We start from the raw sequence: 27,467 nt of genomic DNA, 5'->3' as shown, positions 1-27,467 counted from the left end.
GAACCACTTATCCATAGGTCTCTTTGATCTATATGCTTATATCCTGTACAAACTGCAAATTAAGAAAAAAATAATCAGATTCCTTTTCAGCAAATATGATCCCAGAATAATAGATTTACAGATTATACTTTTTTTTTTTACAAGAAAGCACCCCCATTGGGGCATTTCCATATTTTATTTACAATTTTCGAGTATCCAGTTAATACATTTAGATATATCCAGATAGATTTGTTAAACATAATTATGTACAAGAAACATTATAGATGAAAAGGAATTTTAAAATTGTACATTATACAGGAACCCTTTCACTACCATTGTGAATAATTCTAAAGGCAAAAGATCAATACTGTTTTCATTTTTGTCTATACAGTGGTAACCGTACAATAATCAAGAAATAATGCATTGAACAGATCCAAACATATATTGCAATCTGTACTGTAAGCATTTATAACATGGTCAGCATTAGCAATTTATTTTTCAAATGCAGTTGCTGTCATAAATTCTTAAATATTACCACAGATCAACATCTGCATGAGGCATACTGAATTTGTAAGTTTGCATTTCCAGTTCGTAACAGATACCAGCAGCTACAAAATATTTAACTTTTGATAATGTTTTGCTTAATTCTGTATTTTGTCCTGAAGGCTGTTCTTTAGACATATTCACATTGTCTTTGTGGTCAGAATAATGACAATCATATATTTGTAGAATAAGGCTGATTGGTTGGTGATAAAGCAGTTTTGTTTTCTTCCTGTAGTAAGGAGACAACTTTCCAGTTATAACCATTTTGAAAGTCTTTATTGCGCCGTTGCCATTTCTTTTTCCTTCAGTTGAAGTTGTGTGAGAACATATAGGATGACTTGATAGCAGAATACATACTGAGCCTACACAAAGAAACAGTCTTTTTAAAAGGTTGTACTTTCTTGAACAGATAATTACTGAATTTTAAAAAAAAAAACTGATGTGGAGATGCCGGCGTTGGACTGGGGTGAGCACAGCAAGACGTTTTACAACACCAGGTTAAAGTCCAACAGGTTTGTTTCGAATCACTAGCTTTCGGAGCACTGCTCCTTCCTCAGGTGAATGAAGAGGTAAATGATACCTCTTCATTCACCTGAGAGCAGACACTATGCCCATCCAAGATGGCCCTGCCAAATCCCCCATCAAAACAGAAGAAAAATTTATAGCCACCGTCAGAGAACTAACCCTCCCTCTTCCCTCCCCACCTCCCACCAATGCCTCACCCAAATAACCCAGCAAACAATAACAAGAAAAACAAAGACTCCTACCCTTCCCCTCCCAACCAAAAAACAAAAATTCTAAGCTCATGCTTAAAACTCCCCCCATAGCATGAGTTAACAGGTACCCTCATTGCTCCGTTAACTAGCTATACAGCTAGCAATCGGCTCCACGCAAAGTAATAAACAAAACAAAAAACCATAACACCAACCAGCTCCCCGCTCAAATCCAACTTTTATTGTTCCAGAGAAAAAAAAACAAGAAACGAGAACACCCATCCCACAAAACCCACAGTAAAGATCTAAGTACAAAACCAAAAACCCCCAATACAGACTCCACAAAATTCCCCAAAACACACTCCCACCCCTTGACAGAGGGGGTGTCAAGGGGGTATCACCCAACCAATATAATTAACAGTTATATCGATTCCAGCCCATGCTTCTGCATAAATGTCTCTACCTCTTCCGAAGCCTCAAAGTAATAAGATTTTGATCAATAAGTCACTCTGAGACATGTCGGGTAAACCAAGTCAAATCAAACATTGTTCCTATATAGCACGGCCTTGGTCTTGTTGAATGCTGCACGCCTCTTGAAGGGAAACTGGAAAGAGCTGAAGACAGCCATCATCACAAGCTGTGAAGAAACCATCGGCTACAAGACCAGGAATCACCAAGACAGGTTCGACAAGAAGAGGAAAGCTCCCTGCGCCAGGCAAAATGACATAACCAGTAAGGTAAAGTGGAGAGCTCAAAAATCAGCCAAGGTGGATGTACAAAGAACTAGGGAATGCAAAAACCTATTATGGATTGAGAAAGCTAAGGAGCTGCAACGCCTCACTGACAAGCCTATCACCCTAGGCTTCTTCAGGGCCACCAAGGCAATATGCGGACCCAGCACCCTAGGCCTCAAACCGGTGCAGAGTAAGGATGTAACCCCCTTGAGAGACAGAGAAAATATCAGCCTTTGATGGAGAGAGCACTTCAAAGAACTCCGAAGCTGTAATACAATCATAGATGAGGACGTGTTTGAGGAAATCCTCCCAATTCTCCATCAATAGAACATAGAACATAGAACAATACAGCGCAGTACAGGCCCTTCGGCCCACGATGTTGCACCGAAACAAAAGCCATCTAACCTACACTATGCCATTATCATCCATATGTTTATCCAATAAACTTTTAAATGCCCTCAATGTTGGCGAGTTCACTACTGTAGCAGGTAGGGCATTCCACGGCCTCACTACTCTTTGTGTAAAGAACCTACCTCTGACCTCTGTCCTATATCTATTACCCCTCAGTTTAAAGTTATGTCCCCTCGTGCCAGCCATATCCATCCGCGGGAGAAGGCTCTCACTGTCCACCCTATCCAACCCCCTGATCATTTTGTATGCCTCTATTAAGTCTCCTCTTAACCTTCGTCTCTCCAACGAAAACAACCTCAAGTCCATCAGCCTTTCCTCATAAGATTTTCCCTCCATACCAGGCAACATCCTGGTAAATCTCCTCTGCACCCGCTCCAAAGCCTCCACATCCTTCCTATAATGCGGTGACCAGAACTGTACGCAACACTCCAAATGTGGCCGTACCAGAGTTCTGTACAGCTGCAACATGACCTCCCGACTCCGGAACTCAATCCCTCTACCAATAAAGGCCAACTCTCCATAGGCCTTCTTCACAACCCTATCAACCTGGGTGGCAACTTTCAGGGATCTATGTACATGGACACCTAGATCCCTCTGCTCATCCACACTTCCAAGAACTTTACCATTAGCCAAATATTCCGCATTCCTGTTATTCCTTCCAAAGTGAATCACCTCACACTTCTCTACATTAAACTCCATTTGCCACCTCTCAGCCCAGCTCTGCAGCTTATCTATATCCCTCTGTAACCTGCTACATCCTTCCACACTATCGACAACACCACCGACTTTAGTATCGTCTGCATATTTACTCACCCACCCTTCTGCGCCTTCCTCTAGGTCATTGATAAAAATGACAAACAGCAACAGCCCCAGAACAGATCCTTGTGGTACTCCACTTGTGACTGTACTCCATTCTGATCACCTCCCATCAACCACCACCCTCTGTCTTCTTTCAGCTAGCCAATTTCTGATCCACATCTCTAAATCACCCTCAATCCCCAGCCTCCATATTTTTTGCAATAGCCTACCGTGGGGAACCTTATCAAACGCTTTGCTGAAATCCATATACACCACATCAACTGCTCTACCCTCGTCTACCTGTTCAGTCACCTTCTCAAAGAACTCAATAAGGTTTGTGAGGCATGACCTACCCTTCACAAAGCCATGCTGACTATCCCTGCTCATATTATTCCTACCTAGATGATTATAAATCTTGTCTCTTATAATCCCCTCCAAGACTTTACCCACTACAGACGTGAGGCTCACTGGTCTATAGTTGCCGGGGTTGTCTCTGCTCCCCTTTTTGAACAAAGGGACCACATTTGCTGTCCTCCAGTCCTCTGGCACTATTCCTGTAGCCAATGATGACATAAAAATCAAAGCCAAAGGTCCAGCAATCTCTTCCCTGGCCTCCCAGAGAATCCTAGGATAAATCCCATCAGGTCCCGGGGACTTATCTATTTTCAGCCTGTCCAGAATTGCCAACACCTCTTCCCTACGTACCTCAATGCCACCTACTCTATTAGCCTGGGGCTCAGCAGTCTCCTCCACAACATTATCTTTTCCTGAGTGAATACTGACGAAAAATATTCATTTAGTATCTCGCCTATCTCTTCAGACTCCACACACAATTTCCCATCCCTGTCCTTGACTGGTCCTACTCTTTCCCTAGTCATTCGCTTATTCCTGACATACCTATAGAAAGCTTTTGGGTTTTCCTTGATCCTTCCTGCCGAATCCTTCTCATGCCCCCTCCTTGCTTGTCTTAGCTCTCTCTTTAGATCCTTCCTCGCTACCTTGTAACTATCCATCGCCCCAACCGAAACTTCACACCTCATCTTCACATAGGCCTCCTTCTTCCTCTTAACAAGAGATTCCACTTCCTTGGTAAACCATCAATGATGACCTTGGACTCCCACCAAGAATGGATGAAGTCAAAGCCACCATTAAACACGTAAAGAATGGAAAAGCTGCAGGGGTAGACGCGATTCCAGCAGAGATTTTCAAACTTGGAGGAGAAGAGATCTCCTAGCCCCATCAGCTGTTCCTGAAAATCTGGGACAGAAAAGAAATTCCTACCCACCTCAGGGATGTGTCATTGCCACCATCTTCATGAAAGGAAATAAAGTGGACTGTGCGAACTACCGAGGAATCTCCCTACTCTCCATCATCTGGAAGATCATCTCCCGAACTGCCGCGAGCCGCATTAACCCAGTCTCTGAAGAAATCCTTCTGGAAAGACAATGCGGCTTCTGACTAAACCGTGGAACAGCTTTCACTGCTCAGCAACTTCAATAGAAATGGCAGGAGCAACATCAACCACTCTACATGGTCTTCATTGATCTGACCAAGGCTGTTAACTCAGTCAATCGAGAAGTGCTACATTCTCAGACTCCTCTACGACAAGGTATCCGCGACAGTCCTCAACAATGGAAATAATACAGAAATCTACGACATCAAGACTAGAGTAAAGCTGGGATGTGTCATTGCCCCCACCTTTTTCTCCACTCTTTCACTACCATCTTTCACCTTGTTGAGAAAAAGCTTCCATGTGGAATGGACATCGTCTACAGGATTGATGGAAAACATTTCAACCTCATCCGGTTTAAATCCAAGAAGAATATGACACTGACGTTGCATGTGGAACTTCAGTATACAGATGAGATCGCCATCTTCACTGAATCTCCAAGCTATGTTTGGCACCTTCACAGAGGCATACCAAAGAATCGGACTTGGACTCACCCTCAAGAAGACACAAGTCCTTTGCCAACCCACCCTAGGGCATCTCCGTTCTCTCCCCTCCATCAAGATCAATGGAGAAACCCTCCCAAATGTGGAACATTTCTCCTACCTGGGGAATGACCTCACATCTAAGGCCGACATTGATACGGAGATCCAACATCATATCCAGTCCACAAGAGCCTCCTTCTGATGCCTGAGGACAGTCTTTGATGACCGCGACATCCCTGCTGACACCAAGGTCCTTGTGTACAAGGCAGTCATCCTACCAACTCTACTATAATGTTCAGAAACATGGACTTCGTCCAGATGGCACCTCAAGGCCCTGGAGAGGTACCACCAACGCTGTCTGAGATGGATTCTCTGCATCAGCAGGGAGGACAGGCATACTAACATCAGTATCCTTGAAGCAGCCAAGAGCACCAGCAGAGGCCATGATCATCCAAAACCAACTCTGTTGGGCCGGCCATGTGCTTAGGATGTCATGTCCCGACTGCCAAAGCAAATCTTCTTTGCTCAGCTCGAGGAAGGTTCCTGGACAAGAGGAGGGCAAAGGAAGCGCTTCAAAGACACCCTGAAGTTTACCCCAAGAAATGCAACATTGATATCAATGCCTGGGAGACCCTTTCTCAAAAGAGACCTACTTGGAGTAATCTCCTGATTGAAGGGACAATTCTTCAAGGACACACGATGGCAAGAGGTGGCCCAGAAATGGAGCCTGAGAAGAAGCAACAATGATCTAGAGTCCAAGAACTGATTCCACCTCCCAGAAACACCTGCCAAGTGCGCTATGGAAAATGTCGCTCTAGGATTGGGCTCGTAAGGCATGCAAGAACATATCACCAGTAACACGAGTTTCTTAAGTGGATAATCAGAAAAGAACTCTTGTTGCACACTTCCTCAAAATTAGTAGTTGTGTTCTTTCCTCCGGCAAGAAATTTCACCAGTTAAGGAGGTGGTATTGCAATGCACTAAAGAGTCTTTTCAACTCCGCAACAAAATGGATTTAATGTTCCAAAGAGCTTACCTCAGTCTGGATCATCCCATGTCTTTGGCATCTCATAGCTTCAACAATATGAGAAATGTCAAACTGTTGGCAAACAAAAGGCAGAATTAGAAAGTATGTAGCAAACAAATGAAAACAGATGCAATTACGGCCCATGCAACTTACAACAAGTTGAAGCCAACAAAAATCCATCCAAGGGAGCATTATCATCAAACTCTTGCTCAACTCTTTAATTTATGCTGGCCTTACATCCCATATATGAAAGCTACCTTCCAGTAGATCAGCCAAGCTGTCATATGCTCATGTCAAGTCAGGATGGTTGGCAGGTTGATTAACCATTCAATGCAGTTTCACAAGTATGGTGATCAGAAGCACAAACCCATGTGAATTCTCAAGAGGCAGCCCAGTAACTTTGATTGTTTATTTCAAACAATACAATAACCAAAAATTGAGTTCATTATATAATTTAAGACAAGCATGGTCAACTCAAGCCATTGCTCAAACCTAGATTTCACAAATGCATATGGCTGAGGTTCAATAGATGCTGAAAGGCAGGTAAGGATCAAAGGTAAAAGCAAATTACTGCGGATACTGGAATCGGAAACAAAAACAGAATACACTGGACAATCTCAGCAGGTCTGACACCATCTGTGGAGACAGAAGGGACCTAACGTTTCAAGTCTGGATGACTCTTTATCAAAGCTCAAAAGGTGCTTCTGCTTTTTTCCCAGTTTCCCTGTGGAGAACAAAGTGATTGGTAGAAATCTTAATTTCTTCCAACCTTTGCATTCATGCCATATATAATAAATGGAATGCACATTGTGGCTTTCATTGGCAATATCACACGGATTACATGACATACTTGTTGATTTTGGGTCCACTTTTGTGATGAAGTCCGAGGTTCTGAAATGCATTTCCTAATAACGTGGCATCAAAATATCTTGTGTTAAGTTAATGCCTTTAATGTAGTGATACATCCCAGACACATCATAGGTGAGATTATCAAACATAATTTGACTCTGAGTGACATAAGGTGATATTATGACAGATGCCCAGCAGCTTTGTCAAAGAAGTAGGTTTTAAGGAGCATCTTAAAGGGGTGGCGAGGTTTATGGTGGAAGTTCCACAATTTAGAGCCTCAGTGTAAGGCAATGCCACCAATGGTGGAGCAACTTCAATCGTGTTCGCTAAAGAGACTAGAGTTGGAGAGGCATGGGTAGATCAGAGGATTATAAGGCTGGAGGAGATGATAGGGAAAGGGAAGGATGAAGTCCCAGAGGAATTTGAAAACAAAGGATGATCATTTTAAAATCACAAATTTACCAAACTGGGAGACAGTGGGAGAATTGAGAAATCAATCAGCACTGGGGCGATGGGCGATTGGGATTAAGTGTGAGTTTTATACAGGCAGCAGAGTAATCAAATTGTTTTGGTGCAGTAATGAAACTTTTTCTATTTAAGTTTGAATTGCCACACAATAAACCAACTTTGAACCAAAAAATGTAGATTGAAAATCTCAGAATAATTGAATGGTTACAGCCCAGGAGGAAGTCATTACGTTTGGCTGGCTCTCTGCAGGAGCAATGCAGCTAATCCCACTCCCCCACTCTTTTCCTGGAACACTGATAAACCCAACTGTATACCTTTCTCCAGTCTACAAAACAACTATTCATCACTACTTTCAATTTTTTAAATCACTCAGCCAACTTTATATCTATGCTGCCACTTTCCTTTTGGAAGTCCATATGGAACATACCAACTGCATAACCGTCGCTAAGTATCTGTTACCTCAGTAAAAATAGTCAGTCAAGTTTGTTAAACTCAAATTGCCTTCGATAAATCTGTGCTGACTATAGCTAATCAATCCACACATGTCCAAGTGATTGTTTCCAAAAGCTTTTCCACCATTACATTTAAACTGACTGGCCTGTAGTGATGGGTTTAGCCGTACATCTTTTTAAAACCAGGGTATAATATTTGCAATTCTCCTGTCCTTTGGCATCATCTCCGTAGCGAAAGAGGACTGGAAGTTTATTCCTTGGTAAACACAGAATGCAAAGTACTAATTTAGTACCTCAGCTCTGCCCACTGCCTCCATGCGTAGGTCTCAGCTTTGGTCCGTAATCAAACCTCCCCATCTGCTCTTACTGTACTATTTAGATGGTTATAGACTTTTGGATACCTTTTATGTAAGTAAGCTGCCAGCCTCTTATGCTCACTCTTTGCCTCTCTAATTTATTTTTCAATTTCTCTTTGACATTTCTGAAATCAGCCTGGTTCTCACTTGCATTATAACTCTTTTTTAAAAAGAATTTAGAGTACCCAATTCGTTTTTTCCAATTAAGGGTCAATTTAGCATCGCCAATCGACCTACTCTGCACATCTTTGGGTTGTGGGGTCGAAACCCACGCAAACACGGGGAGAATGTGCAAACTCCACATGGACAGTGATCCAGAGCTGGGATTGAACCTGGCGCCGTGAGGCAGCAGTGCTGCCACTGCGCTACCGTGCTGCCCGTATTATAACTCTGACATCGGTAATAGCATCCCTTTTCGTGCTTCATCCAACTCTCTGTCTCTTATATTCCTGGGATCTCTGGCCTGTCCTGCCTTCCGCCCAGACTGCGCGAATGTACCTCGACTATACCTGAACCATATCCTTGTTTCTATTCATTTAATTGGTGCAAGATTAGATTGGATATTGCAAAGTACAATTTCCCTAACGTAAAGTACACTGACAGTAGGCAACAGAAACACACCACCTAATTACATCCAGATTTAATCTGCTGACCGGAAAAAAAAACTTTTTATAGTTGGCCGTTTGTTAAATTATGAGTTTGTCCCTCGTTCTTTAGAACAAATGCTTTTGCAGGTGGGAGGGAGCAGAGAAATTATTAAAGTAAGAAAAAAAAATTCCTGACCATTTGAACGAATTGTAAACATTATATTGTGAAGAGCTTGAGGATTTATTTTAAGGTGAGGGATTCAATGTGTTGAATTAGTTACTTTACTCACTACATCACCTTCCCTGAGCTTGTCACTGCTAAACTTAATCTTCATAATTACAAACTGTTGAAAATTAAAACATCTCGACATATCCTTGTATTCAGGGTCTACAGTAGAACTTGCTACAATGTTTGTTTGAGTGATAATAAATAAAATGGTCAATTTTTTTTATTGCTGTTGGAAGAACGCTTTTTACTGCTGAATGTAAGCATCAAAGCATCATATGCATACCACCTGGATCGTTAAGCTCCTTTTGAAGTAGACATCTACCAGACGAGAGAGTGCCAAGGACCAGTTCGAATCAAAACATGCTGTCGTGTTCAAGATATAATAAGAAACATGCTTTCTGCAGGTATAGTCAACCAAATTAAACACAGAAGAAAAGGTAAGGTTTCCATTTATCTTCCTCTGGAAGACTTCATCGCTTGCTGGGATAATACAGGCACCAGCAGTCCTCAAGAACGCATATACGGGGCCAAATTCCAAACAACAGCTCAGTTCGTGAATGTCTGCAGACAATTTGAATGCACTAAACAGGCAAGCCAGATCTTATTCTAAAAAAAAATCATTTCTATAAACATCTTTCACAACTGCAGGATATCCAAAAGCGCTTTACAGCCATGAGGTCCAGCAGATTCCCACAATCAGCAATGTAGCAGTGACCTGATTATCTGTTTCATGATTTTGATTGAGGGATAAATATTTGTCAAGACACCAAGGGTAACTCTCCTTCGAAATAGTGCTCTGTGATCCTTTACATCCAACAGAGATCGGATTGTTCGAAGTCTCATCCAAACGATGGCACTTCTGGCATTATAGCACTCGTCATCCTCGATCTTTCTGCTCATGTCAAGAGAGTGAGAGATGTATCGATGGCCTTCTGAATTAGTGGCCAAGATGCTACCAACTAAGCCATGGTTGACACTGCCTGATATATCGCCTGATATTTATATTTGTGTAGTCACATAAAGTGCTTGGGAGTTAAACGTTGGCTGAACTTTCCCTTCTCTAGCTTAGAGGCGCCAAAGTCAATTATAGTCTGCAACTGCTGCCATGACTTACCTCAGCTAATGCATCACAGTCCAGGGAGCAAACCTGGTTTGCATAGTTCATTAGCACATTGAGCTGTTCATTTCATTCATTGACCACAATAGACCCATTGAAGAGTCACCAGTTTAGCTGAAGATAAAAACATTCTCTTTTGTACCTGTCCTGAATGACAGGATGAGCAAATAGCTTTAATTTCCATCAAGTTTAAAGACAACTATCTAACAGGAATTCTACCTGTCAATATTTTCTATTACTGTTCTATTTTCTATTCTAAAGCATCTACTAGTGACAATTAACTTCAGTTTCACACCATCTGCTCATGTGCAGATCTATTGTATAACTGCCTTGAGGTTTCATTTTAGTCACACCTCCCATTGGAGAACGTAGCAACTATTTTCTGAAAGTCAAAGTATACTACGAACAAGTATTAATAATTGATGTTTCCGTTCTTGGTCAGCTGATCCTTATGCACCAGAGGGAAGAAAAAAGATGCCATACTTACTAACCATTAGGCCCAGTAATTCTGCTGAGTACATTGAATTAAACCGTAAATTCCTAAATATAATTTGGATTTATTTCCAAAGTCAGTAAATTTAAGGAGTCAGACAGGTTTTTAATTAGTCATGGGGTGAAGGGTTATGGAGAATGGGCAGGATGGTGGAGTTGAGGCTATGGTGAGATCAGTCATGATTGCATGGCCGTATTGAACGTTGGAGCAGGCTAGAGAGGCTAAATTGCCTACTCTTGCTCCTAGTTCTCATGTTCTATGAAAGAACTATTCTGCTAATTCCACCTTCCAGCTCTTGGTCTGTAGCCCTGTAGGTAACAGCACATCAAGCACAAAATGGTGTTCTTGATTAATAAGGGGATTTCTTTATTCAGCCCGATTTGTCCCAGTGTCACTTTCCTAACCATAGTCTGCATCCCAATAATGGCTTGGGATGTGGGAACTCTTTGAGCTCATGCAACCTCTTACGATGATGGCTTTGTAAAAGGTGCAAATGCATGCCCCACAGGGCAAGTCTTTGGCGTAAGCTGAGATAGTCCATTAAAAATTTTTTTTTAATAAATATATTTTATTCAAAACTTTTGGCCAACCATAACAGTACATTGTGTATCTTTTACACAGTAATATAACAATATAAATAACAATGGCCAGTTTTTTAAACAAGAAATAAGTAATATATAAACAACATCAAAATTAAAAACAAAACTAAATGGCAACTGCCTTGTCCCAAATAAATACTCTCCAAAAATACAATTCAGCAGTCCAGTATACAATTACCTATAGCAACAACCGATACATATTATACTTATACACAAACATCCCTGAGAGTCCTTCTGGTTCCTCCTCCCCCCCCCCCCCCCGCCCCGGTTGCTGCTGCTGTCTTCTTCTTTTCCATTCCCTCTATCTTTCTGTGAGGTATTCGACGAACGGTTGCCACCGCCTGGTGAACCCTTGAGCCGATCCCCTTAGGACGAACTTAATCCGTTCCAGCTTTATAAACCCTGCCATGTCATTTATCCAGGTCTCCACACCCGGGGGCTTGGCTTCCTTCCACATCAACAGTATCCTGCGCCAGGCTACTAGGGACGCAAAGGCCAAAACATCAGCCTCTTTCGCCTCCTGCACTCCCGGCTCTTCTGCAACCCCGAATATAGCCAACCCCCAGCTTGGTTCGACCTGGACCCCCACCACCTTCGAAAGCACCTTTGTCACCCCCACCCAAAACCCCTGTAGTGCCGGACATGACCAGAACATGTGGGTGTGATTCGCTGGGCTTCTCGAGTATCTCGCACACCTATCCTCTACTCCAAAAAATTTACTGAGCCGTGCTCCAGTCATATGCGCCCTGTGTAACACCTTAAATTGTATCAGGCTTAGCCTGGCACACGAGGACGATGAGTTTACCCTACTTAGGGCATCAGCCCACAGCCCCTCCTCAATCTCCTCCCCCAGCTCTTCTTCCCATTTCCCTTTCAGCTCATCTACCATAATCTCCCCCTCGTCCCTCATTTCCCTATATATGTCTGATACCTTACCGTCCCCCACCCATGTCTTTGAGATCACTCTGTCCTGCACCTACTGCGTCGGGAGCTGCGGGAATTCCTCACCTGTTGCCTCGCAAAAGCCCTCAGTTGCATATACCGGAATGCATTCCCTTGGGGCAACCCATATTTTTCGGTCAGCGCTCCCAGACTTGCAAACGCCCATCTACAAATAGATCTCTCAATTGTGTTACTCCTGCTCTTTGCCATGTTCCAAATCCCCCATCCATTCTCCCCGGAGCAAACCTATGGTTACTTCTTATCGGGGACCACACCGAGGCTCCCGTCTTTCCCCTATGCCGTCTCCAATGCCCCCAAATTTTCAGAGTAGCCACCACCACCGGGCTTGTGGTGTATTTCTTCGGTGAGAACGGCAACGGCGCCGTCACCATAGCTTGTAGGCTAGTCCCCCTGCAGGACGCCCTCTCCAATCTCTTCCACGTCGCTCCCTCCTCTTCTCCCATCCACTTACATACCATCGAGATATTGGCGGCCCAGTAGTACCCACTTAGGCTCGGTAGTGCCAGCCCCCCACTATCCCTACTACGCTGCAAAAATCCCTTCCTCACTCTCGGGGTCTTCCCGGCCCACACAAAACTCATGATACTCTTCACAATCCTTTTGAAAAAAGCCTTCGTGATCACCACCGGGAGGCACTGAAACACAAAGAGGAATCTCGGGAGGACTACCATTTTAACCGCCTGCACCCTCCCTGCCAGTGACAGGGATACCATGTCCCATCTCTTGAAGTCCTCCTCCATCTGTTCTACCAACCGCGTTAAATTTAACCTATGCAATGTACCCCAATTCTTGGCTATCTGGATCCCCAAGTAGTGAAAGTCCCTTGTTACCGTCCTCAGCGGTAAGTCCTCTATTTCTCTGCTCTGCTCCCCTGGATGCACCACAAACAACTCACTTTTCCCCATGTTCAGTTTATATCCTGAAAATTCTCCAAACTCCCCAAGTATCCGCATTATCTCTGGCATCCCCTCCGCCGGGTCCGCCACATACAACAACAAATCGTCCGCATACAGAGATACCCGGTGTTCTTCTCCTCCCCTGAGTACTCCCCTCCACTTCCTGGAACCCCTCAATGCTATTGCCAGGGGCTCAATCGCCAGTGCAAACAATAACGGGGACAGAGGACATCCCTGCCTCGTCCCTCGATGGAGCCGAAACTACGCAGACCCCCGTCCATTCGTGACCACGCTCGCCACCGGGGCCCTATACAGCAGCTGTACCCATCTAATATACTCATCTCCAAAGCCAAATCTCCTCAACACCTCCCACAAATAATCCCACTCCACTCTATCAAATGCTTTCTCGGCATCCATCGCCACCACTATCTCCGCTTCCCCCTCTGGTGGGGGCATCATCATTACCCCTAGCAGCCTCCGTATATTCGTATTCAGCTGTCTCCCCTTCACAAATCCAGTTTGGTCCTCATGGACCACCCCCGGGACCCAATCCTCTATCCTCATTGCCATTACCTTGGCCAGAATCTTAGCGTCTACGTTCAGGTTGGAAATAGGCCTATAGGACCCACATTGTGGCGGGTCTTTTTCCTTCTTTAGGAGAAGCGATATCATTGCCTCTGACATAGTCGGGGGCAGCTGTCCCCTTTCCCTCGCCTCATTAAAGGTTCGCATCAGTAGCGGGGTGAGCAAGTCAACATATTTCCTGTAAAATTCAACTGGAAATCCATCCGGTCCCGGGGCCTTCCCCGCCTGCATGCTCCTAATTCCTTTCACTACTTCCTCCATTTCGATCTGTGCTCCCAGTCCCACCCTCACCTGCTCCTCCACCTTAGGAAATTCCAGCTGGTCCAGAAAACACATCATTCTCTCCTTCCCATCCGGGGGCTGAGCTTCATATAATCTTTCATAGAATGCCTTGAACACTCCATTCACTCTCTCCGCTCCCCGCTCCATCTCTCCCTCCTCATCCCTCACTCCCCCTATTTCCCTCGCTGCTCCCCTTTTCCTCAATTGGTGGGCCAGCAACCTGCTCGCCTTCTCCCCATATTCGTACTGTACACCCTATGCCTTCCTCCACTGTGCCTCTGCAGTACCCGTTGTCAGCAAATCATATTCTACGTGTAGCCTTTGCCTTTCCCTGTACAGTCCCTCCTCCGGTGCCTCCGCATATTGCCTGTCCACCCTCAGAAGTTCTTGCAGCAACCGCTCCTGTTCCCTACTCTCCTGCTTTCCTTTATGTGCCCTGATTGATATCAGCTCCCCTCTAACCACTGCCTTCAGCGCCTCCCAGACCACTCCCACCTGGACCTCCCCATTATCATTGAGTTCCAAGTACTTTTCAATACACCCCCTCACCCTTAGACACACACCCTCATCCGCCATTAGTCCCATGTCCATTCTCCAGGGTGGACGCCGTTCTTTTTCCTCCCCTGTCTCCAAGTCCACCCAGTGTGGAGCGTGATCCGAAATAGCTATAGCCGTATACTCCGTCTCCCTCACCTTCGGGATCAACGCCCTTCCCAAAACAAAAAAAGTCTATTCGCGAATAAACTTTGTGGACATAGGAGAAAAACGAAAACTCCTTACTCCTAGGTCTGCTAAATCTCCATGGGTCTACTCCTCCCATCTGCTCCATAAAGTCTTTAAGCACCTTGGCTGCTGCCGGCCTCCTTCCAGTCCTGGACCTCGATCTGTCCAGCCCTGGTTCCAGCACCGTGTTAAAATCTCCACCCATTACCAACTTCCCCACCTCTAGGTCCGGGATACGTCCTAACATGCGCCTCATAAAGTTGGCATCATCCCAGTTCGGGGCATATACGTTCACTAAGACCACCGCCTCCCCCTGTAGTTTGCCACACACCATCACGTATCTGCCCCCACTATCCGCCACTATGGTCTTTGCCTCAAACATTACCCGCTTCCCCACTAGTATAGCCACGCCCCTGTTTTTCGCATCTAGCCCCGAATGAAACACCTGCCCCACTCATCCTTTGCGTAGTCTAACCTGGTCTATCAGTTTCAAATGTGTCTCCTGTAACATAACCACATCTGCCTTAAGTTTCTTAAGGTGTGCGAGTACCCGTGCCCTCTTTATCGGCCCGTTCAGCCCCCTCACATTCCACGTGATCAGCTGGGTTCGGGGGCTCTTTAACCCCCCCCCCCCTTGTCGATTAGCCATCCCCTTTTATCCAGCTCCTCACCCGGTTCCCACGCAGCTGTGTCCCCCCCAGGCGGTGCCCTCCCGCCCCGCCCACCCCACACCAGCTCCCCCTTCTCCCCAGCAGCAGCAACCCAGTAAATCCCCCCTCCCACCCCCCCCGCTATATCCCCCACTAGCGTAGTTACACCCCCCATATTGCTCCCAGAAGTCAGCAAACTCTGGCCGACCTCGGCTTCCCCCCGTGACCTCGGCTCGCACCGTGCGACGCCCCCTCCTTCCTGCTTCCCTATTCCCGCCATAATTATCACAGCGCGGGAACAAAGCCCGCGCTTCCCTTTTGGCCCCGCCCCCAATGGCCAACGCCCCCAGCTCCTCCAACTCCCTTCCTCCCTCCCCCACAACCTGTGGAAGAGAGAAAAGTTACCGGGTCACAGGATTAACAACATAAAAATCATCTCTCCCCCCTTTTCCCCCCCTCTTTGCCCCCCATATTCGCCCCACCACTTTGTTTCAAACGTTCTTTTTAATAACCCGCTTATTCCAATTTCTCTTCAACAATAAATGTCCACGCCTCATCCGCCGTTTCAAAGTAGTGGTGCTTCCCTTGATATGTGGCCCACAATCTTGCCGGCTGCAGCATTCCAAATTTAATCTTCTTTTTATGAAGCACTGCCTTGGCCCGATTAAAGCTCGCTCTCCTTCTCGCCACCTCCGCACTCCAGTCTTGATATACGCGGATCACCGCGTTCTCCCACCTACTGCTCCGAGTTTTCTTTGCCCATCTGAGGGCCATCTCTCTGTCCTTAAAACGGAGGAATCTCACCACTATGGCTCTGGGAATTTCTCCTGCTCTCGGTCCTCGCGCCATAACTCGATAGGCTCCCTCCACCTCCAACGGACCCGTCGGGGCCTCCGCTCCCATTAACGAGTGCAGCATCGTGCTCACATATGCCCCGACGTCCGCCCCTTCTGCACCTTCAGGAAGACCAAGAATCCTTAAATTCTTCCTCCTCGCATTATTCTCCAGCACCTCCAGCCTTTCCACACATAGTTTATGGTGTGCCTCGTGCATCTCCGTCTTCACCACCAGACCCTGTATATCGTCCTCGTTCTCGGCAGCCTTTGCCTTCACGACCCGAAGCTCCCGCTCCTGGGTCTTTTGCTCATCTTTTAGCCCTTCAATCGCCTGTAATATCGGGGCCAACAGCTCTTTCTTCATTTCCTTTTTAAGCTCTTCCACGCAGCGTTTCAAAAACTCGTGTTGTTCAGGGCCCCATATTAAACTGCCACCTTCCGACGCCATCTTGGTTTTTGCTTGCCTTCCTTGCCATTGCTCTAAAGGATCCACCGCAATCCGGCCACTTTCCTCTCCTTTTTCCATCCGTATCCAGGGGGGATTCCCTTCTGGTTTACCGCACCGTGCTTTTAGCCGTTAAAATTGCCGTTGGGGCTCTTATTAAGAGCCCAAAAGTCCGTTCCACCGGGAGCTGCCGAAATGTGCGACTTAGCTGGTTATCGCCGCACCCGGAAGTCGAGATAGTCCATTTACCAGCCATCCTAATATATTCTTACCAAGGTTATGGTGGACATGGGTGGCATGGTGGCACAGTAGTACTGCTGCCCAACAGCACCTGGGACCTGGGTTTGATTCTGACCACAGGCGATCGTCGGTGTGGTGTTTGCACATTCTCCCATGTCTGCGTGGGTTTCCTCTAGGTGTTCCAGTTTCCTCCCACAGTCCAAAGAAGCGCAGGCGAGGTGGATTGCCATGCTAAATTGCCCCTTAGTGTGCAAAAGGCTATGTGGGATGACGGGAATAGGGCAGGGGAGTGGGCCTATGTAGGGTGATCTTTCGGAGGGTTGGTGCGGAATTGATGGGCCGAATGGCCTCCCTCTGCACTTTAGGGATTCTATAATATATACCAATGCTCCCTGCAAATTGCTCATGCAACCTATCCAAGTCATTAGAAGTTGGTCCCTTTAAGATACTGTGTGTGGCGTTGCAAATAAATTGAGGGTATCATGCATTCAAATATGTTGTGTACAATAAAATATATTTAGTGCTGACATAGGCGTAACTGCAAAAGAATGTGAATTTTCAGCCACACATGGCAAGGCTGAGGGGTTTAAGACACTTTTGTAGTGATTTTAATTAATGTGCAACCCATGGCATTCAACTTGATTTTGACTCTATTCTTCACTTTTATTAAAACATTAGCACTACCTCACTGCTTAACAAAACCAAAATACCACTACCAATTTTTCCCAGTTTGCATGTGGATTGCAGAAATCAATTTTGCCAAATTATTCAATAGCCAGATTCATGTAATTCTTTTGCATATCATGTATCTTTGCATAATATGCACCTGAGATTGAAGATTTTTTCAATGTAAAATGGTTTGTTATATGCAAAATGGTGGCATGCCTTTGCATCAAGATTCAGTGCTGATGATTTTGCTGGACAAAAATATAAAGAAAGAAAGAAATTGTATTGCGATAGCACCACCTGTCACATTCTCAGGAAATCTAAGTGTCAATGAGTTACTTTTGAATTGCTGTTTTACAGGCAAGCATGCAGCTAATTAGCACACAGCCAAGCCCCCACAAACAACAATGAGATAAATTACCCATTAATCTGTTTTAGAATGTGCTAATAGAGGGATAAACGTTAATTCCCAAAATAAGATAAGTGTTCCAAGTGTTAGCCAGGGCACCTCTTCCTTGAATAGTGCCATGGTGTTTTTTATGTCCAAAAACTTTGGGCCCTCAGTTTTCTGTCTCATCTTAAAGATAATGAGGGGATTTAAAAAAAAAAGACAAAGTATCATTTTTGGCAAGATAATCCATGCGATTCCTGCCGACCCTGGCGGTGTGATCCGGACAGCAATTTTCAGGCATTTAGAAAATATATTTTTTCCAAATGTGAAAAACTCTGCGCCTGAGGTGCAGAGCGTCTGATTTTCCGCCCCGTGGGTCATCTGAGCACTTCAGAGAAGGGGGCGCTACATCAAAACGGCTCCTCAGTACTTGCTCTCATTCAAGCCAGGGGGATGGCAGCAAGGTGTAGCCACCTGGGTTGGCCAACTCCCGACGTAAAATGGAGAACAGCAAAGGCTGAAGGGAAATTCAGCCAACACAGGCAAAAACTAGCAGGTGCAAGTTACTGTGTATTAGACTCTGCAAAAGCCCAGACAGCATCGATACCAGCAACCATCTGCACAATAATGTAGCGGCCATCTACATACTAATGAACGATCCCCGGGAACAATCGAAACATTTGAGATAAACAAGGCCAAGCCAGACTCCTCGGCGCCAGCAGGAGCCAACACAAAAGAGGTTAACGGACACCTAAAGACCGCCCATCGATCAGGGAACCGCTCCAGTATTGGAGAAATCGAACTAAGCGATTGGAACAAAGTCCAATCACTTGGAACCAGGTACGGGGTCCGCCCCGAAAGACGGGAAGCCCCTGGGGACTATAAAGTAAAGCCCCCAAGTTCAAATCGTCCTTCTTGACAGGGTCACTCAGCAACGCGAAGCAGCCCTTGACAGTGACCTGTCCAGCTGCCGCCAAAGAACGCAAGTCTCAAGTCAACGCTCGCTACGAGATAGGCGCTCCTAGCTACCAGTCCGTACCAGCTTTTGAATCCCGCAAACTCAGAACCCGAACGAAAGGCCATTTGTTCCCCTGACCTGGTGGGCCAGTCCGAAGCTAAGTATTGGCCTGTTAGTGATAGAAACAGCTTAGAAAGTAGAGTTTATGCACGAGTAGATTTGACTGTGTGTAAATAAATGTGCTTTGATTTGAATCTTACTAATTGGTGTACTGAGTTATTGGTCATTACTTGAACTTGAACCTCGTGGCGGTATCATAAAGATACCTGGCGACTCTGGAGCAAAGGTTATAAAACAGAGCCAATTGAACCAACCAAAAGTTAACAACTAAGGAAACCAGTTCCACGGTTTACAGAGGGGGCCCTCACTATTTTGCTGGATACCGTGGAGGAGAGGCGGTTTACAATATACCCTCGGGCTGGCAGGAGGCCCTCCAGCAAGCCAGGGTACCTCTCCTCTTTGAATAGTACCATGTTGTTTTTTATAGCCACCTGAACAAACTCTGACCATATGCTGCACTGGGTGGATTTGTGGGTGATGCAGGGGGAGGCTCAGCGGCCGCAGTGGAGGTTGGATGTAGGTTGCTGGTGGACAAGGGGGTCTGTGAGAGGGTGAGGGTGGCCATCCAAAATTATGGTGAGCTGAAGGGGGAGGTTTCTGCCACCATGTTGGCGCTGAAAGAGATAGTAAGGGGCGGGGGGGGGGGGGAATTTATATTGATTTGGGTGCAGAGAGAGAGAGAGAGAGAGAGGAGTGGGTTGTGAGGATGAGGTTGATGGAGGACATTCCGAGGGTGGACTGGAGATATGCGGTGGCGCCTGAGAAGGCGTAACTGAGGGAGAGGCAGAGGCTCCAGATGGACTTTAGGCTTGTGTCCACTGGAAAGGCAGTGGGACAATTGTGTAGAGCCAGAGGGGTTTATGAAAGCGAGTAGGATGCTTGTGCATCAGTTGAGGAAGCAGGCAACGGCGAGAGAGATTGGGAGGGTGAAGGATGAGAGGAGTACTGTGGTATCAGAGCCAGAGGGGGTGAATGGGGGTTTTGAGGCCTTTTATCGGAGGTTGTATGACACCCAGTCTCCTGTGAGAGATGAAAGGATGAAACTGTTTTTGGACGGGTGGGAGCTCGCGAGGTTTGAAAGTGCAGGGTTTGGGGACCTGATTAGGCTGAGGGAGGTGATAGATTGCGTTGGGTCAATGCAGTTGGGTAAGGCCCGGGTGCCGGATGGATTCCCAGTCGAGTTTTATAAGATGTTTGGGTTGGAGCTGAGGTCCTTGCTCGTTGGGATGTATAATGAGTCGATGGTGAGGAGGGAGCTCCTCCCAATGCTGTCACAGGCCACTATATTGCTCATTTTAAAGAAGATCAAAGGCCCTGAGCAGTGTGGATTGTACTGTCCAATCTCAATGTTGAATGTGGACGCAAAGTTGTTGGTGAAGGTAGAGGGTTGCATGCAGGGGGTGATTGGAGAGGACCAGACGGACGGCAGCTATTGGCAAATGTATGGAGGCTGCTTAATGTTATTATGACACCCTTGGAGGATCATGATGTGGAAGTGGTGGCGGCAATGGGTGCGGAGAAGGCGTTCGATCAAGTTGAATGGACATATCTGTTTGAGGTGTTGGGTTGGTTCGGGTTCGGGCAGGGCTTTGTGGATTGGGTTCGGCTGCTGTACAAGGCATCTAAGGCAAGTGTTCGGACAAACAGGGTTAGTTTGGATAACTTTGGGTTACCCAGGAGACGAGACAGGGGTGCACACGCTCCCTGCTGCTCTTTGCCCTAGCGCATTGGCGATGGCACTTAAGAGGATTGGGGGGGGGGGGGGGGGGGGGGGTAATGGTTTGAGCCCCGAGTTTCTTTGTACGCAGATGACCTCCTTTTGTATATTTCGGACCCGGTGGGGAAAAGCAAGGTGTTCCCAATTAATGCACCAGGCCAGGGGAGGAGGCTGGGGGAATTGCTGTTTTGGATGATGGGGGTGAGCTTTCACTATATTGGGGTACAGGTGGCGAGGAGTTATAGTTCAGCTGCATAAGCCGAACTTGGCGCGGCTGGTGGAGGGAATGAAGGCGGACTTCAAGGTGTGGGACGTGCTGCCATTGTCTTTGGTGGGACGGATGATGATGGTGAAGATGGTGGTGTTACTTAAGTTTTTGTTTGTATTTTAGAACCTCCCGATTTCTGTTTCCAAGTCCTTTTTTAGGAAGATGAATGGGCTGATTTTGAGATTTGTGTGGAACGTTCCTCGGCTGAGGTGGGTGCTCTCAGCGAAGGACTGACAGGGGAGGGGAGATTATCTTTTGTCCTGGGATAACATTGGGTTGGGCAGGGTGGTGGACATGTATGGAGTGCTGATAAAGAAGGCGTGCGCTCCCGTGAACGTCAGGCGCAAGTGGGAGTAGGGGTAGGGGTTGGGGGGCGTTGTGGGGCCGGAGTGTGAAGGGAAGCTTTCCAGAGGGTGAATGCATCCTCATCATGTGCTAGATTAAGTCTTATCCAATTTAAGGTGGTGCATAGAGCCCACATGACAGTGTCCAGGATGAGTCGGTTCTTTTTGGCGGGTGGAGGATAGGTGTGGGCGTCGTGCACATGTTTTGAGTATCCAAGGTTGAGGTAGTTACGGAAGGGATTTTTGGACGTAATGTCAAAGATTTCAGGGATAGAGGTAGCTCCTCTGGGGTGTCGAAGGATCTGGGAGTTCAGGTGGGGAGTGAGGCTGGTGCCTTGGCCTTTGCCTCCCTCATAGCCCGGAGACGGATTTTGCTAGTTTGGCAGGACTCTGAGCTGCCAAGGACAGGGGTATGGGTCAGTATTTTGGCAGAGTTTCTGCATTTGGATAAAATTAAGTTTGTTATGAAAATGAAATGAAATGAAAATCGCTTATTGTCACAAGTAGGCTTCAATGAAGTTACTGTGAAAAGCCCCTAGTCGCCACATTCCGGCACCTGTTCGGGGAGGCTGGTACGGGAATTGAACCGTGCTGCTGGCCTGCCTTGGTCTGCTTTCAAAGCCAGTGATTTAGCCCTGTGCTAAACAGCCCCATTCAAGGGCTGGTACTGGGGTGTCAGGGGCTGAGTGGGGGTTGTGGTTGGAGGGGGATGCGGGGATGGAAGGATTTTGTTACCTGTTGCCGGGGTTCGTTTTTGTATTTTTGTGAATATGTATATATTTAAAATGCCTGCAATAAAGTTTTTTTTTAAAAAAAGGGTCAATGAAGCACCCTAGACACTGTGCTCCTTGAGTTTGAGACTGTGGACAGCTGACAATGTTAAGGGTAACTCTTGATGGCCAATTAGTTTGACGAGCACAAGTTTCAGGAATGTTCGAGGGCACAATTGCTTTCTGCTTCAGCGATGGGCAAAACGTATAGGCACCCTTCTTACTCAGGCTGCATCATTCCGAGATCTCATCGATGTGTCACGCCTCGACACAAGACTCCTGGGCAGCCACCCGCCCACGCAGGCTGGGTACGCAGTTGCCTTCTCTTTGGGGGGAGGGGGGTGTCTCACCCAGCCAACGCATTAGTCCCGGCAGTTTGACTCACATCACACCTCACCCCATACCACAGAGATCAGACTAACACAGCCCTCTAAGAACTTATAAACAACAGTCAGCAGACTACACGTCTAATAAGAACTTTTAACAACAGACAGCAGACTTCAGGACCACCCACACCAACTGCTGCCCCCATCCCGGGACCCCCCAGGTCACGGACCGCCCCGTCCCCCCCACCCCACCCCCTCCCCTCTCTCAGAGCTGGCCAGTGGGCTCTGACTCCCTGGTGGTAGGTGGAGACCATGGTGCTCACCTCCTTCCTCCTTCTCAGAGGTCATAGCTTCTTTTTCTAGTTTTTAAATCTGTCTATATACATGTTTCTGGAACATACTTCTTCACTCACCTAAGGAAGGAGCAGCGCTCCGAAAGCTAGTGACATCGAAACAAACCTGTTGGACTTACTGTGCTCACCCCAGTCCAACGCCGGCATCTCCACATCCTAGTTTTTAAAAAGTAGCAATTCGTGCTGTCGTGACTTTGCGTCGGTGGGTGGGAAGATTCAATGAGAGCTGAAGATGCGACATTAAGATGCGCTACGTATATTATAATGGATTCAAATTCCGATTGGGTCATCGGGGAGGGCCCGGGAAGACCGCACTCCAAAATCTCATCAGAGCAAATCCCGTTTTTGGCTTCTCGCGAGATTTAGTGGCCATTACGGGATTTGTGCCTGCGGTAACGGGCCCGCTAAATCACACCCAACAACTTCAACAATGCAGCAATGTCTTGGAAATGCACTGATGTGCAAGCCAAGATTATGTGCTCAAATCCCTGGAATGATACATTGAGGAGGAGTTCATATAAATTAATACAGTGGAAAATACTTACATCAAGTCCTTTGCTGATGAATGTCAACACTGCATCTAGACAAATAAGGGTCCCAGAACGACCAATTCCTGCACTGCAGTGAGTAATTATGGGGCCAGAACGTTTGATATGCCTCATGTAGCTGAGAAAAATGACTAATTGTTCTGGTTGTTCTGGAGTCCCATGGTCTGGCCAGGCAGTAAAGTTCAGATGGGTTACTTGTCGTGACTCGCCACTCTGTACAAACAAAAGAATGATTTTTGTCACAGAACATAAACCGCAACAATCCCTGCCCTGAAATATTAAATAAATACTCAGATGGAGATGTGAAGACGGATTTTCCTATAGTTCCTGAGCCTGGGTGTGCTGCAATTGCATTAGTCTAAACCCATTCCAGGGCCAAATGCCCAGAGGTAGGGGAGGAAAGTCAGTTATTGAGGTTGTCATTAAACAGCAGACAGAATTCTGTCACCGTCAACCCTTGAGTTGATGGCCTTGCAAAATCATTAAAAACAGATTTTCCTAACTGTTTTGCTCCCTACCCATTTCTAATCAGAAATGGGCGAGCAAAGGATCCAAGGACTACTTTTTCCATGTACTCTTCAAAATCAGAGACAATTTGGAGGATATTGAGGCAGAGGATGAGGAACACCTCCTTCCACCTCAATAAAATGACTGTCCAGAATCAGTGCCTTTTGCAGCCAGTTGCACAAAAACATTTTTTTGCAAGAAATATTTTATTTAGGAATTTGCATAAACAAACAACACGAATGAAAGCAGAACTAAAGTTATACAACGTAACAAATAACCAAGACCCAGTCCACCCCCCTCACCCTCCATACCCCCTCCTCCCATCCTGCCTTCCCCATTATTTTAACCCCCTTACCCCCTCCTCTGCTGACACCTCAATCCTTCTTAAAGAAGCCAATGAACGGCTTCCACCTCTGTGCGAACCCATCAGCCGACCCACTCAGGACGAAATTGATCATCTCCAGTCTCAGGAATTCCGCCAAGTTACTCATCCAGACCCCTTTTGGTGGCTCCGAGTCCCTCCACCCAAGCAAAATGGGTCTTCGAGCTATCAGGAAGGCAAAGGCCAAAACATCAGCCTCTCTCGCCGCCTAGACTCCTGGGTCTTCTGACACCCTAAATATCGCTACCTCTGGACTCGGAGGCACCTTTACCCCCAACATCTTGGACATTACGTCCACAAACCCCTGCCAGAACCCCTTCAGCTTTGGACATGCCCAAAACATTTGGACATGATTCATGGATTTCCCTGCACATCGCCCACACATATCCTCTACTCCCTCAAGGAACCTACTCATCCTTGCCACCACCATATGCGCCCTGTGAACTGTTAAATTGAATAAGACTGAGTCTAGCACACGGTGAGGATGCATTCACCCTCTGCAGAGCCCCCCCCCCACCTCCTACTTGCACTTAATGTCCCCCATCACGGCCCCATTCCAATCCATCAGCTCCATAGTTGCACACACTGACCAATTGATCCCTCTGCCAATGGTCTAGCCAACAGTGTGACATAAATATACAAATAATTATATATTTTAGCACTTTGTGGCATAGTATCTATTGGCACAGTATACCAATTGTACCGTTGAAAATATCATAATTTAGCTAATCTAGTTGCACGTACCTTTATGTCAATCATCTCAATTTTCCGAATAATGAAGTCTTCCAATGGCTGACAACTTTGAAGGATTATCTTAATCTTGTCATTTACTATTATTGACTTTCCCTGAAGTTCTGGCCAGTATCTTTGACATTTGATCTTTCCTCCTTCGACCTCCAGAGTCATCATAGCAATGACATTACACTCCTGTTCCCAAACCATTTGCCAAAAGTCTGCCTGTGTATGAGGTAGAGGTCCTTGACATGCAATGTATGTATAGTCTTTCTTATCCACTGGTATTTTTATAAAGCTGGCATTAATGTATCCTTGCTCTTCTCCGAGAGGAACTCGTGTGCCATCATCTGCAATTAATACATAATTAATTGTGTATCTACATTAACTTTCACATCTAATATCCATCTGTCATATCGTTATATTTATGTGAATACTCAACAGGAAGCATAGAAAATTATAGACATCCTGGTTTTAAAAAGTGGTGTAAAAGGATTGCCAGAGTTATGAATTAAATACTGAACTCTACATGTTTCCTTCGACATGAGGATTAAATAAGTATGCTGCTCTTTAAAAGCAATGCTTTTGTGAATAGAGGATGAAACTGAGACCAGAGGCCGAGCTATAAAAAGGTTGTTTTCATACCTAACCTCGGACATGTATTAAGTATGCAAGTAACAATCAACATTTGCTCATTTATTTTGTGTGTTCCATCCAGAAATATGCTTCATCACCTGATTAATTGAAAATGGGATTAAATATTTTGATGACACACCCTAACTTCCAGAGGTAACCTTGCAATACTCCAGGTAATGAAACATTGCAATGCACGCTATTCATCCTCTTGTCTTACTGAAGACATTTCTATGGTTTAAGAGCACAGAAGCAGTAATGATCCAGTGTGTCAGGAAGCTAGTGATTCCCAGTTAGATCGTTAGTTGCCTAAATTTCATGCTTTAAATGAACGATACAGGGCATTGACCTTACATTACAGCCAGTGCTGTCTAAATATGTTAAGACCAATAAGAAATAGGAGCTGGGTTGGCCATTTGACCTTTCAAGTCTGCTCTGCAATTTAATAAGATCATGACTGATCGTCTACTTCAACTCCACCTCCTTGCACTATCCTCATATCCCGCAATTCCCTTTGTACCCAAATATCTGGCAACCCCTTTCTTTGAAAATACTTAATGACTGAACATTCATAGCTCTCTGGGATAAATAATTTCAATGATTCACAATCAACACCTTCCTAATTGTTTGCTGTACTTGCATGTTAACTTCATGTACAAGGACACCCAGGTCCCTGAAAACTTTCCCCAGTATCTCACTGTTCAAAATGATTTCTGCGTTTCCATTTTTCCTCCCATAATGGACAACTTCACACTTTGCCACACTGTATTCCATTTGCCATATTCTTGCCCACTCACCCAAAGTATCGATATTCCTCTGCAGCGTAATTGCATACAATTTCTCACCTAGCTATGTATTGTCAGTAAACTGGATACGTCACATTCGGTCCCCTCATCTCTGTCATGAATATAGATTGTAAATAGCTCAGGACCAAGTATTCAGCCTTGTGGTACCCTACTAGTCTTCCAACATAAAAATGTCTCATTTCTGCCTACTCTGTTTACTATTAATCAATTCCCAATCCGTGCAACGTATTACCCCCGAACCAATGATTCTTTATTATTTGTAATAGCCCCTTGTGTGACACCTTATTAAATACTTGATAAAAATGCAAATAAACTATATAATTATCCGTCTTACTAGCCACATCTTCAAAAACCTCTTGACAGGTTTGTCAAACACTATTTCCCTTTCATAAATGATAGTGCCCGTTACCATGCCCCTACTGACAGATTCTAGTACCTTGCCTACTACTGATGTTAGGCTAACTGGCTTATAGTTCCCAGTTTTTTCTCTTCTTACTTGCTTACATAGCAGGGTTATATTTGCTACTTTTCAATCCTTGAGAACTGTTCTAATATCTAAGGAATTCTGGAAGATCAAAACTAGCATGCCCACCGCCTCTGCAGCTTCCTCTTCTAAAACCCCCACTGTCTGCGTGGGTTTCCTCCGGGTGCATCGGTTTCTTCCCATAAGTCACAAAAGACGTGATGTTAGGAAGTTTGGACATTCTGAATTCTCCCTCCGTGTAACCCAAACAGGCGCCGGAATGTGGCGACTGGGGGATTTTCACAGTAACTTCATTGCAGTGTTAATGTAAGCCTACTTGTGACACTAAAAGAGATTATTATTTTGGACTTGACCAAATCACTTTCAACTCAATATAAAATTCTATCACACTATGGTCACTCTTTCCTATCAGGCCCCTTTACTGCAAGGTTATTAATTAACCCTTTCTGACTGCATAATGCTAGATTTGAAATAGCTTGATTTCTAGTTGGTTCCTCAACATCCTGATCGAGAAAACTATCTTTTGCACTTTCCATGAACTCACTGTTCGCACGA

General features: G+C 45.6%; 1 protein-coding gene across 16 annotated transcripts in view; it reads right to left on the bottom strand.

The window, feature by feature from the left end:
- Positions 1–94: 94 nt before the first annotated feature.
- ptpn13 (protein tyrosine phosphatase non-receptor type 13) overlaps positions 95–27,467 on the bottom strand; it is a 411,247-nt gene continuing 383,874 nt past the window's right edge. For 15 of the 16 annotated variants that reach the window (XM_072496268.1, XM_072496267.1, XM_072496278.1 and 12 more), the window contains 4 exons: positions 25,002–25,339; positions 23,366–23,581; positions 6,147–6,209; positions 95–884 (listed from right to left, as the gene is read on the bottom strand). In XM_072496268.1, coding sequence (XP_072352369.1) covers positions 798–884; positions 6,147–6,209; positions 23,366–23,581; positions 25,002–25,339 — 704 coding nt within the window. In that variant the 3' untranslated portion in view covers positions 95–797. Of the gene's footprint in view, positions 885–6,146; positions 6,210–23,365; positions 23,582–25,001; positions 25,340–27,467 lie in introns of those variants that run through there. The other variant, XM_072496283.1, reaches the window with a different exon arrangement.

This window comes from Scyliorhinus torazame, chromosome 3 (assembly GCF_047496885.1).
Source record: "Scyliorhinus torazame isolate Kashiwa2021f chromosome 3, sScyTor2.1, whole genome shotgun sequence".
NCBI lineage: Eukaryota > Metazoa > Chordata > Chondrichthyes > Carcharhiniformes > Scyliorhinidae > Scyliorhinus > Scyliorhinus torazame.
The sequence above is the reverse complement of the archived record's forward strand: the minus strand, read 5'-3'. Positions and strand labels throughout refer to the sequence as shown.